Genomic DNA, 13390 nt, shown 5'->3' with positions numbered 1-13390 from the left:
TTCAGGCTGGGGGTGACTGAAGCTCCCAACTGCTCCTTTTCTCTTTTTTTTCTTTTTTTTATTCTGGGCCAGCTTTAGCTTTGAGGTTGTCTCCAGCTCTTAGGCCTCCGCTGCTGAAAGCAGGTTTCTTGCGTTTGTTTACCTTCTGTATTTGTAACCATGTTGCAATCCTGCTGGCTGAAGCCCAGCGACTACAGCAGGTTTCTGGAGTTTTGTTTAGCTTCTATATTTGTAACATAGTTGCTTAGAGTTGCAGCTCAGAGGCCGGCAGCAGCAGGCAGGGAACGTTGGAGTCCTCAGTCACTGAAGCAAGCAAGCCTCATCTTCGCTTCCAGCTGCCTGGCTGCCAGCCGCCATCTTGGTTGGCAGTTAATTTGCATATTGCCCTGATTAGCCAATGGGAAGGGTAGCAGTTGTACACTAATTACCATGTTTCTCTTTTATTAGATAGGACTAGAGGCCTGGTGCACGAATTCGTGCATCAGTGGGGTCCCAGGATTAGTCTGAAACCGGTTCTCTGACATCCCCCAGGAGGTCCCGGATTGTGAGAGGGCACAGGCCAAGCCAAGGTACCCCACCAGTACACGATCAGGCCCGGGGAGGGATGCAGGAGGTTGGCCAGCCAGGAAGGGCTCCAGGGCGTGTCTGGCCCGTCTTGCTCAGTCCCAGTTGGTCAGACCCCAGCAGCAAGCTAACCTACTAGTCAGATAATCTGCCCCCTGGTGGTCAGTGCATGTCATAGCGAGTGGTTGAGCAGCCTTAGCATATTGTTAGCATATTACACTTTGATTGGTTGAATGGCTGACTGGATACTTAGCCTAAATACGATAAGTCTTAACAAACTTAAAAATTAAATAAATTGGAAGTGAAAATGCTATCTTTTGCAAATTATTCTCAAGTTTAAAAAGATTTATTTACATATTACAAAAGATTTAAGGCTACCCATTAAGGAAAATTGTACAATTGAAATACTGTGTTTATTTAGCTTTCATTTCAGAGTTTTAATTTAAAAAGATAAACTAGTTTGTATAATATTTAAAAGGTATTTAGTAGTAATATATATATATGTATATTTTGTTTTTATTCAGGTTGAAGAAGAAGGCTTACAAATTTGTGTTGAAATATGTGGTTGTGCTCTACAACTAGACCTTCATGATGATCCCAAAACTAAGTGTCTAATTTATAAAACAATTGCACATTTCTTGCCAAATGATTTGGAGATCCTCAGGATTTGTGCACTCTCAATATTTTTTCTTGAGCGCTCCTTGGAAGCTTATCACACTGTTGAAGAGCTTTACAAATGTCCAGATGAAGAATATAATGAAGGCACCAGTAGTGTTCAAAATCGTGTTCGTTTTGAATTACTTCCAATTTTGAAAAAGGGATTGTTTTTTGATCCTGAATTCTGGAACTTTGTAATGATTAAGAAAAACTGTGTAGCATTACTGAGTGATAAATCAGCAATCAAATTTCTAAATGAAAATACACTGGAAAATTCTATAGGTAATCTAAAAAAGACATTGGAACAGAAATGTTTAGATGAAGGTGTTGACTCTTTTACAGATCAAAGCACTGGAGAGCTTGATCCTGATGATATATCTGGAGTACAACCTAAAGGCCATGTTAACACAAAGAAAAACCTTACTGCTCTTAACACTTCTAAAGTAGACCACAGTGTCCCAAGGCATCGATGTATGTTATGTAATAAGGAATTTCTAGGTGGTCACATTGTAAGGCATGCCCAGGCTCATCAGAAAAAGGGCAGTTTTTCCTGTGTTATATGTGGTAGGAAATTTAGAAACAGAGGACTTATGCAGAAGCATTTAAAAAATCATGTTAAAAAAATACAAAGACATCAAATTACTGTAGCTCAACAGGAGGATCAGGAAACTCCTGCTTTGGAAGAAATAAACTTTTCCAATTCTTCAATTTCATTTGAAAACGGAGATTTCAATAATAAAGATTTGGAAATACCGACTAGTAATACTTCCAATGATGGAAACGAAGCAGTCATCCCTGAGCATGTGGCTGAATTCACTGAAATTCCCGTAAGTGTATCAGAAGATGTCATTGAAAACATTGAAAATGGCAGTCCTGACACTTATATAAATAATGTATTGGAACCTTTAATTGTATGTGAGGATGATTACGAGGAGGAAGAGGATGAAGAAGGTGATTATGAAGAAGATGATTATGACCTGAATCAAGAAACTCCAGCACTTCATAAAATTAATGGAACTTTGTGCCATCCAAAAGACATATATGATATAGATCAAAAAGGAAACTTTAAGTGCCCTGCTCTTGGTTGTGTTAGGATATTTAAAAGAATTGGATTTCTCAATAAACATGCAAGGACTGCACATCCAACTGACTTAAATGTGCGACAAACGGTAATGAAGTGGAGCAAAGGAAAATGCAAATTTTGTCAAAGGCAGTTTGAAGATTCTCAGCATTTTATAGATCACCTTAATAGACACAGCTATCCAAATGTGTACTTTTGTTTGCATTTTAACTGCAATGAATCGTTTAAGCTGCCATTCCAGCTTGCTCAGCACACAAAAAGTCACAGAATATTTCAGGCCCAGTGTAGTTTTCCAGAATGCCATGAGCTTTTTGAAGATCTTCCTCTGTTATATGAACATGAAGCTCAGCACTATTTAAGTAAAACACCAGAATCATCTGCACAACCAAGAGAAGCAGTTGCTTGGGATGTTCTTACAGACTCAAATAATAGTTATCAGGAAAAAGACTCATCTAGTAATGAGAAACAAGCTATTAGCCTGCCAGTTTGTACTAGCAAATCAAGGAAAGATTCTACAGAACCAAAGACATGTATAGACAGTATGGAAAAGAAGACAGACAGTTTAGTTCAGAATGGAAATGAACATTCTGATGACACTGTTTCTGATATAAGCTTGACAGACCAAAAGATGCCTGACCTAGAGCCAAATTCTGAAAATAATTGTAGTATTATTGATTTAGTCAATGGACACGGTGGAATAGAACAGACATCTTTAGTTTCATCAGGTTCTGCTATGAAAATTGATACAAATAGAATCAGAACAGAAAATGGCTCCATTTTACCCAATGTTGTATCACAAGAACACAGTACCCTGCCAGTATCTCAGGCACCATCCAAACCAAATCTGATGAGTGAACATACTTCATATGGCTTAATTTTATCAAAGCCATATGTCAGACCATTGCCTCCCAGTTACCTTGATGAACGGTACCTTAGTATGCCAAAACGCAGAAAATTTCTGACTGATAGAATAGATGCCTGTTCTGATCAAGATAACATTTGTAAAAAATCAGTGAAAAGATTAAGATGTGGCAAATGCCTGACCACCTACTGTAATGCAGAAGCACTTGAGGCTCACCGTGCACAAAAGAAATGTCAGGCACTCTTTGGATTTGATTCAGATGATGAAAGTAAGTCTTCTATCTTCTCAGTAGGTATATCTGTAGAAATAGAAAATGCCACAGGTCTTTAAAGTTAACATTTGTATAGCATCCTATATAATAAAAGCGTAACATGCAAATTGATAGGACTGCGGAACGCGGGGTGCGGGGCAGGCGGCACCAGGCCGGCCAAGGCACGTGCCAGTGGGCAGAGGGAGGGAACGATGGTGGGGGGGTGAGGCAACCAGCAGCAGCAGAAGGGCAATAGGGGGGTCTGACACCGTCCCCTGATGGGCCCGTCAGGTCGCCTCCCGCATAGGGAGGCTGGGCAGCGGCAGGGTAATGGGGGCGGCGGCGTCCCCTGTTCGGTCACCTCCTGCAGAGGGAGGCCAGACTGTGGCTCAGGGAGCAGGCCTGTGCCATCAGTAGGACATCCTCTGAGGACTCCCGGACTATGAGAGGGCGCAGGCCGGGCTGAGGGACCCCCCCACTCTCCAGTGCATGAATTTTCGTGCACTGGTCCTCTAGTAGATAATAAAGAACTAACTATACATTATTTCCTTTAGTCTATACAACCATTATAAGGTGATGTCACTATTCCTGTTTTATAGATCAAACTCAAATTCACAAGTTAAGTAATTTGCATTGGCATAGGCCTATGAACTTGTGGGAGCCAGAACTTGTACACAGGTTTTCCATACTCTTTGATCATTTTTACTGTATTTGAAGCTTTTCTTCTTTCTAGGTTTCATGTACTTAAGGTTCTAGAGACAAAGTAATTATGATGGAAGTGTTTTTCATCTGCATGTTGTATTATAATCCAAGTGAAACTGAGCCTCTTTACAAATACAATTTAAAAGAATCAGAAAATAAATGAAAGACAAAAATGAGCAGAAGAACTTGCCTGCCTTTTTACCACTATCAATATTCTTTCAATGTGTAAGGGTGTAAATAAGCAGGAATCTGACTTAGAGTTCCAGTTGAACATCTATAAAATTTGAATTAATAGACATGTTTTGTTTTACAGGTGCCTGATAAAAATGTATCAGAAAGATCTGTCGATCAAGCAGTAGTGTGAAAAAAGCACTACAAGAAAATGCATCATCCGTTTGCTATTTCCCTGACGGCCTTAATTTTAGAGTGGTCTAGGATTAGTTAAAGACAAAGCACATTGTCTAGAATGAACTCACAGAGATGTGCTAGTTCAGATTCCAAAAGGGTTATTACAAAACTCCCAAAGTACCAGTTATCCAGAAAACCACATTTTAAAAAAAAGTTCATGAGATTAATAGCAGCACGTTCAGTTTCGCTTAAGTGAGAAACTTGTTCAGGCAACTAGTCAGAAAGAGAAACCAGCTATGGCCTTACAGAAAGGGAGTTAATCCATTTGAAAAGGGGGAGGGATTGGTTTACAATAAACAACTTAAAGTATTCTACAAATGGGATGGTTGACTTATCATGTATAATCAGATTTTGACCTCCCTTCTGATCAAACATGGCTTAAGGAATCACTACTAGGTTTATTATAATTTAGAAACTGATACATGAAAATAAAACTTGATTTATCACTGTTCTATCCATAAAAGATTGTAACTTGTTCCAGATGATTGAATAGACAGGTCAAAGTTCAATGTATGGCATGCCAGTATTTAAAACTAAAAAACCAAAAGACAAAACAGTGCTTTGCTGGAACCTTCCACTTTCCATTTTTGTGATACCAATGAATTATAAAGGCAGCAGTGTCAATTAAATAGAAGAAGTACCATTGGTAACTTTGGGGATAGATGGGAAGAATTTTAAGACCATTAAAGGCTATCTAGTTGGTGGAAAACACTGATTGCAAATTCCTCAATGTGAATAATGGTATAAGCACACTGGGATATTTCTATTTGTATATAGAGTAGTGTTGGGACATTGCTTGATGATTCATAGTAAGGTCCTTTAGACATTAATGTGAGTTATCTAAGTACAGTCCTATAAAAACTGGCTGTAAAAAATATGTAAGCTAAGAATCAGGTCAAGAACACTTTGGTTTTATTCATTTAGAATAGTTAGTTATAAAATAAGCCATACTACTCATGCTTTCTTATTTATTAGTGATAGATTTGGTCTGATTGATGATTTTTATATATATATGAAAGGAAATATTTACATAAAAATTTGCACAGCAAGAACACAGTAAGATATATTGATGCATTTATTTTCCTTGATGACCAGTAATTTTCCTAAGGAAGATTTTAACTTAATAAATTAATACAAAAAAAATGTTTTTAAAAATACCCTCTCAGATGTGTTCTACTTGTACATTCTCTAAAAGAGGAAAACTAAAGACCTTTACCTAATAATGTGTTAATCTATAGCAGGGATAAAATGAAAAATGCAAAGGCAAATTCTTCAAAAACTGGGCTAGTAATGTACCAATGTCAACCAAATAAATATTCCAGTATTCCAACTGACACATTTTTGTTCAAAGCAGATAATCTGATCAGAGCCTACTATATCCATATATTTTGAATGTTAAACTTTGGCATATTAACGTTTCTTGAATGAAGTTACCAAGCAAGTGGGACACTTCTTCCAGGGCATCATCTAGACCAGTGATGGCGAACCTATGACACACGTGTCAGAACTCATTGTTTTGGTTGATTTTTCTTTGTTAAATGGCATTTAAACATATAAAATAAATATCAAAAATATAAATCTTTATTTTACTATGGTTGCAAATATAAAAAAATTTCTCTGTGACACGGCACCAGAGTTAAGTTAGGGTTTTTCAAAATGCTGACACGCCGAGCTCAAAAGGTTCGTCATCACTGATCTAGACTATTGAATTAAGATTTCCAAGTCACAATAGATCATGGTAGGTCAGATATCTAAAAAATTTCCCAATTTTATTAGCTTAGTTATCATGTGCATTCACTACTATACAATTGACAGTCATAAATCCATTCCAATAAAATTTAGGTTTTTGTTTTTTAATTTTATTTTTATTGTAGCCTACATTAGGCTGTGGAATTTACATCTAAATTGCATAAGTAAACACAAATCAATTAGATTTTTTATTTCTTTAAGGTCAACTTAAAATCTTTTCCATACTCCCTGACACTAAAAATATAATACTTGAGATCTACTTCAGTTTAGTCTAAAATAATCATGTAATTAAGTCTGTCTGGAAACTAGTTCATTTGGACAATAAAGTTATTTTTGAAATATAGTTTCTGCTTCATTTTCCGGAAGTTTAAAATTACCACTTAACATTTTTAACTCTTTACTTTTTTGCAAGTTGAAACTATCACGTCTACAAATTATTTTCATTCATTTTGCAGTTCATACCAAGAGGTTTTTAAATATATTGCATATGTTATTTTATGTCTTTGAGGTTTTATTTCTATTATGTTGCTAAGGAAAAACTTTGGGAGATTGATAAATCGGTTTATACATAAATCAAGGAATGTCTTATAAAATTCTATTTGAACACATTGTTCTCACTCTTTATATATTTCTCAGATAATTGTTATTGAAAGAATGTGTACATTTTATGTATGTTTTATAAAACACAAACTTACGTCATTTTGCTTGTAGAGGATGCATAAACTTCCAACAATTCTAGTTTGGGATCCAGAAGAAAAGGAAGCTTTCTTCCTCAATTTATTCTCTTTTTTACTCCTTCTGTTTTGAGGATATGTTTAACTTACATGGACCAAGTTTCAATCCTATGTTTTTAAATAAAAAAAATTGCCTTCAAAACATTACATACTAACTTTCTATGTTTCAGTAAGGTCAAGAAAATAGCAAATCTGAATTTTTGCTGCTCAGATATTTTGGGAGAGGTAAAAAAGGAATCTCCGTGGACAAGGACACTGGTACTTTGGGCTTTAGCCATATTTGTTTTTTTAAACCACCAATTATATAATGAGTAGATAATTTATAACATTGAACTTGTGATTCTTCTGAAATCACACTTGAAGGTTCAGCCGTATTCCTTTTGTGTTTGGTTTAAACTGTTGTATGGATGAAAAACCTAAAAGGGATGATAGTGTTTATTTTTTAATTTATTTGGTACTGTAAAACACCTTTCAGAATGACTAAATGCTGCATATGCATTTTGGAATTGTTAATATGTGAAAGATATTACAGTTTCAGCAAGAAAGGAATTTGTGCTTCCTTGTTGAACATTAAATTATTTTACTTTGCATTTTATAAGAGTACAAATTAAAACTGAGCCATTGAACTGCAATAAACAATAGTGTCTCATTTCAAGAAGTTTTTTGTACTGTACATAGATTTGTTCAATAAAACATTGTTCTTATTGGTAATGAAGTGTTCATTTTTTTAAGCTGCTTTATTTTTTTTAAATATATTTTTATTGATTTCAGAGGGAAACAGAGAGAGAGAGGGAGAAACATTAATGATGAGATCATTGATCAGCTGCCATCTGCATGCCCTCTACTAGGGATCAAGCCTGAAATCAGGGCATGTGTACTGACCAGGAATCGAACCATAGAGTCACACCCGCTGGGCTGAAGTGTTCATTTTTGTGTAACACAACCCTTCAAAGGAAATAGGCTTAATAGGTATATGTTAAATAAGAAATTTCTATTATGTCTTTTAAGAGAATGAGGTATTTCAGTTCATATCATGTTTAGATTATTAAGTGATTTTTAAAAATATAGAAAAAAATAAATATAAGTTTAATTAAGTAGACCTTTTTAGAAATTATTTTAACTAATGTCCACATGCAGGAATTACACATTGTTAGAATGCTGGTTACGGAAGTCATTTCAAGTAAATGGCTTCAGTGTGAGGTAGGTGGAAGACAACTATCAGAAGCGAGACTGGATGGATTTGTTTACGTTGGTAATTCTTCAAAGATGAAGAGCTTTTGCTGGAACTTAAAACAAAAACTGAAGTCATTTGGAAATAAGATGTAAATAATGATGAAAATTAACCACCTACAAAAACATTTCAATGGGAAAATGTCTAAGCCAATTAATCTGTGTCTAAAAGTGAGGGCTCCTACATTTTTGGTTCACTAACAGGAAAACCCCCTCCACTTTGCTATAACTTGCAACTGGAAAAAAATGGGCCTGATGTAGAAAAAGGACCTCTTTAATGTGATGAGATAGTACTGCAAATGATAGAACATATACTGTGTTAAATACACTATTTTGTACATGTTACAAATGTTATGCTTTGAAAAACACTATGAGAAAGTTATTAAAGCATAGAGTTGAGATCTAGAATTCTCAGTCTATGATTTATGACTATATGGTCTTAGACTATTAAATGCTTTGAGGTATTTAGATAAAATTATTGGGGTTATCTATACTTTTTTCCTGAAACTTGAGGAATTCTGAGAAGCAATCAAATATTACTAAGTACCTTTCAAATAAATAGGTTGTTTTCATAGCGTAAGATCCATGCTGATTTCAAGAACCAACTGATAACAGAGACAAGTTTTGGCTCTACATCAAGATTTACAATGGAGGCAATCCAATAGTACATGGAATAAAAATTAAAAGTGCAAGAGAAGTTCATGCCTTATGGGTCCAACACCTGGAGAAGAAATGGCTTCTTGTTTTATTAAATTAGTGTACAAACTATACGTGTAACCCCTAATTGTTAAAACAATAAATAAGAACACTGCTTTTTAAAATCAAGATTCAGAAAGGTTAAATAAAGTCTCATAGCTAATAAATAGGTGGAACTGAAAAGTCAGATGTGTCCTAAAACCATAATCCAGTTTCCATTCTGCCATGCTGTTTTTCCTACAAATACAGATCATGAGTGGATCTAATACATTCAAATTGAGAGGGCCAGACTTGCCTGAGGATCAGTGATTTCACAGACAAAGGATGAAGTCGGCTACAGACAGCTATTTGATGTTTTATTTTCTTCCACAGTATGGTCACCAATGGTCTCCAAAGCAGCAGAATCTCAGAACTTGTTAGAAATGCTAAATTTTGGTCAGGTGAGGGACCAATCTGTTTTTGAGAAATCCTCCAGGTGATTGATACACACTAAGATTTGAAAACTGCAGACCTAAAGCAACAATGTTCTTCATTATTTCCCTAGAGGAGGTAAACTATGTTGCCTTAAATTCAGCCTTTTCAGAAGCTCAGTTTCCAGGAAATTTGAAGAAGTACTTAACTACTTTGGGGTGAATGGATATTTTAATAGTAAGACCTAATACCCCAAACCACTCTAATCAAGAAAACTTTTCTTTCCTCAAAACCATTCAGTAAGTGAAACTGCCAGAACATGATTTAATGGAAACAGCCCTTAGAGGTGTGGAGATTGGGCTCAATTCCCGATAGGGGTTGTGTAGGAGGCAGCCAATCAATGCTATGCTTTGATATCGATGTTTCTCTCCCTCAAGATCAATTTTTTAAAAAATCTTAAAAATAACAAAACAGCAAGGGAACCACTGCGACTAGACTGGAGTGAGAAAGAATAACTGGAAATGAAGGCAGGAAGGTAAAAATATAAAAGCCAAAGTCTATAATGGCAAGGTTCTATCTAATACAGTAGCCACTAGCCACATGTGGCTATGAAAATATAATTAAAATTGAAATGTAAAATTGAGTTCCTCAGTTGTATTAGCCACATTACAAGAGCTCAAGAGCCACATGTGGCTGATGGTTACTGTATTGGACAAAACAGATATAGAACATTCCCATCATCTTAGAAAGCACTTTGGACAGATGGTTCATTATCAGTGATCCTCAACTAAGGGTGTTTTTTTTTTGTCTCCCAGGAAACACTCAGCAAGTTGGAGGCATTTTTGGTCTCTGTAAGTGGAGAGAGAAGATGCTACTGGCATCTAGTAGGTAGAAGCCAGGGATGCTGTTAAGTATCTTACAACACATAGGATAGCATCTACAATGAAGAATTATCCTACCCCCAAACTCCAGGGTTGAGAAACGCTGCTCTGGATCAATCGTGACTACAACTCTAACTTCACTTACTAATTGCCTCCTCCTTCCACAAGCTGCTCCAGCCTCCTGGCACTCTTCTGTAGTTCACGCTCTCATTTTCTTCAGGTCTTTCCTTCAGTGTGGCTTAGAGAAGCCTTTCTTGACAGCCTGTATAAAATAGCAACATCCTCTCCATCACCCTCCTTTTGGTATTTTTTTAATCCATACTATTCTGGACAATACATAATTTCTTGTATGTTTATTTTTAGCTTCCTTTCACTCGAATGCAAGCTACAAATGACTTGCATTTATTTCTCGCATACAGAACAGTGCCTGACAAGCCGATGCTCAATAAATACATGTTCCGAATGATATGAATGAAAAAGTTGGGCATGCCATCCATGTGGTTCCACACCAGTCTGATGAGCACTTACTTGTCATGCTTTACTTGCCACACTCCCAAAAGGTCCTCGAAGGAAGGTCTGTATCATTTTTCTGTATCTTCAATACCGAGCATACTAAGCACTCAGTAATGCTTAACGAGAAATGAATTGGTATCTGTTTAGTAAAACACCCAAACAGCATCCACCGCCAAATTAGATTAAGGATGCTGTGAACGCCTGTTCTGAAGACTACATTCAAAGTACATTTTATGACTGATATTTCGCTGTGTTTTTTAAAAAATATTAAATTTGCTCACGGGATCTGCATATGCGTCTACATTTCAGCTACTAAATGGCAATACACTAATTAAATGTAGACGAATCTAAAACACGGCTTAAAAACGGGAAACAGACGCAAGTGTTTTAAATCTGATCCCTAACCGGACTTCCCGCGGATCATGACTGTTTCCCCCCGTGAACGTGGGCTGCTGTCGTAAGAGTATCAGTGACGCTAACAGTTGTTGAGCTCTTTCTAAGGGCAGGCACTCATCTTCACCCCCGCCCCCCTTTGCCTGCAAGCCCACATTGGCATCTCTACTAGCTCCGTTTCGAGACGGGCTAAGGGACAAGTGTCCAAAGAGCTCGCCACGGTCACCGTGGGAAAACTGTTGGGTTAAAGCCTTGGCCTCTGGCGTCCAGCATTTAACCTGCTGCTACCGCCCCTCTCGGACCTGGTCTGCGGGAACCGCAACGGGAGCGAAGCCGACCCTGCCGGAGGGGAGTCAGCTGGCAGGCGTGGCATAGGAGAGGTGATTTTAAAAAACACACCCGAAAAGCTTTCCATGGTATGATGTTGAAACCAAATTATTTTAACACAGTACCACGCAACTCAAGAATATCAAACTGCGGGCACGCCCAACTTGGAAGTGGCCAAGGCGAACTTTCAACCGCTCCCGGGGCCGGCGGGCGGGGGGGAGGAAGCGCCTCCATTGGCCGGGCCCGGGGCATCATGGGAGTTCGCCGTTCTTCCAGGCGCCCTCGCTTTCACGCACCTGCACCTACGCAGCCCTCCCAGGCGCTCTTTTGGAGAAGGGACTCCTAAGGCTTTCGGGGCATCACTTCCCGCAACAAGCTGCCTTATGGAAAGTCGATGTTCTCAGTGTAAATGCGGTGCTTTCCTAAAGTGAGATTCAAGGGACTCGCTCCGTCCTGGCCAGCCCGGAACGACAAGTTGGAACCTCGCGTTTCCTGATCGACCTCATTGGCGGGATCACTTCCGCCCAAGGGTTTGGAATACCCGAGGCGCTTTGGCGGCGAACACCCGGAAAGGCACTTCCGGTGCCTGTTGCCAAGGCGCCGGCCCCGTGGGCCTAAAGGAGCGACATTATTGGCGTCGTCCTCTCCCCCCTTCCAGGGGGTCGAGATGTCGGGGCTCAGCTGCCCAGAGAGAGAGGGCTGTCGTAACCTGCTCGGCCTGCTGGATACCGACGAGATCATGGCCCTGTGCGACACCGTCACCAGCCGCCTGGTGCAGCCTGAAAACCGCCAAGGTGAGGAGAGACCCCCACCCCTAAGGGCGGTCGCTCTCCGGGCCCGCGGGTCGGGGACGGAGCCCGCGGGAGTCTGGGCTCCCGCAGCCTCGGACGGCCCCGCTGCGCCATTCCCCCCCGGAGGCTGTGACCCTGTAAACGGCGCTGGCTTTACCCCTTGAACAATATAGGCAAATGCTTGTTTAGAGAACGTGAATAGTCATTAAAAAAAAAAAGGAACCATTTTGAGGAACCATTTTGTTTCGATCAGCTGAGGACGGAGCCCGCGGGAGTCTGGGCTCCCGCAGCCTCGGACGGCCCCGCTGCGCCATTCCCCCCCGGAGGCTGTGACCCTGTAAACGGCGCTGGCTTTACCCCTTGAACAATATAGGCAAATGCTTGTTTAGAGAACGTGAATAGTCATTAAAAAAAAAAAGGAACCATTTTGAGGAACCATTTTGTTTCGATCAGCTGAGCGTCAGCTGTTAGCCGCTCAGGCATTTTCGAGCTTGTAAGGGAATATCAGACATTTTGTTCCATCTCCTGATAAAACAGATTATTACTGTAATAAAAGCGGGTGTTTGAATTCATCTATGTTCTTGGATCCAGGTTTTTTTTCTGAGATTTTGTGTAGAAACACATTGCTTCAAGGGTTATTAAACATAAGCCTGACTGTAACGAGTCCGGATAAAAATGCAATGAGTAGCTTAATAGTTTGTTTCATTTTATATACCACCTGGCCAGTTTTATTCTAAACTTGCTGGATTTTACTCTAAAATGTCAAAATTCCAGCCCCCCATAGTAGTAAGTGACTTATTTATAAAAGACGCCGCTTTTTAACACTGTACTTTTCTACTTAAGTCAGATTTACATTTTGATCATTTAAGAACATCTCTCATTTGAAACTTGGAACCATGAACATTGAAAGCGGAAATTCCTAAGAGAATGGTTTTAGACCTAATGTAGTTCTTCAGCTTTTATGTCTTTTACATAACCACCTCTAAAGTGATAGTGAGTGAATTTAAAATTGTAATACATCGAAATGCTGGGTTTACTTGGTTCCCAGTACAAGAATGTGAAATGATTTGAAGAAATGTTTCTCAAAGAGGAAAATATAATCACTAAACATATGAAAAGGCAACCTCTTAGAAAGCAGTGA

The 13390-nt window shown here is 38.7% G+C and overlaps 2 protein-coding genes across 2 annotated transcripts in view; both read left to right on the top strand.

The window, feature by feature from the left end:
* The window catches only part of ZNF654 (zinc finger protein 654), a 16944-nt gene extending 10884 nt beyond the window's left edge, over positions 1 to 6060 (top strand). Inside the window, exons 3-4 of the mRNA XM_006772573.2 lie at positions 1089 to 3432; positions 4430 to 6060. Coding sequence (XP_006772636.1) covers positions 1089 to 3432; positions 4430 to 4437 — 2352 coding nt within the window. The 3' untranslated portion in view covers positions 4438 to 6060. The remainder of the gene's footprint in view (positions 1 to 1088; positions 3433 to 4429) is intronic.
* Positions 6061 to 11722: 5662 nt separating this feature from the next.
* LOC102752785 (chromosome unknown open reading frame, human C3orf38) overlaps positions 11723 to 13390 on the top strand; it is a 6828-nt gene continuing 5160 nt past the window's right edge. The window contains exon 1 of the mRNA XM_015569704.1: positions 11723 to 12252. Within this exon, the coding sequence (XP_015425190.1) occupies positions 12126 to 12252 (127 nt within the window). The 5' untranslated portion in view covers positions 11723 to 12125. The remainder of the gene's footprint in view (positions 12253 to 13390) is intronic.

The sequence above is a fragment of the Myotis davidii genome, unplaced genomic scaffold, assembly GCF_000327345.1.
Source record: "Myotis davidii unplaced genomic scaffold, ASM32734v1 scaffold1426, whole genome shotgun sequence".
NCBI classification, from domain to species: Eukaryota; Metazoa; Chordata; class Mammalia; order Chiroptera; family Vespertilionidae; genus Myotis; species Myotis davidii.
The sequence above is the reverse complement of the archived record's forward strand: the minus strand, read 5'-3'. Positions and strand labels throughout refer to the sequence as shown.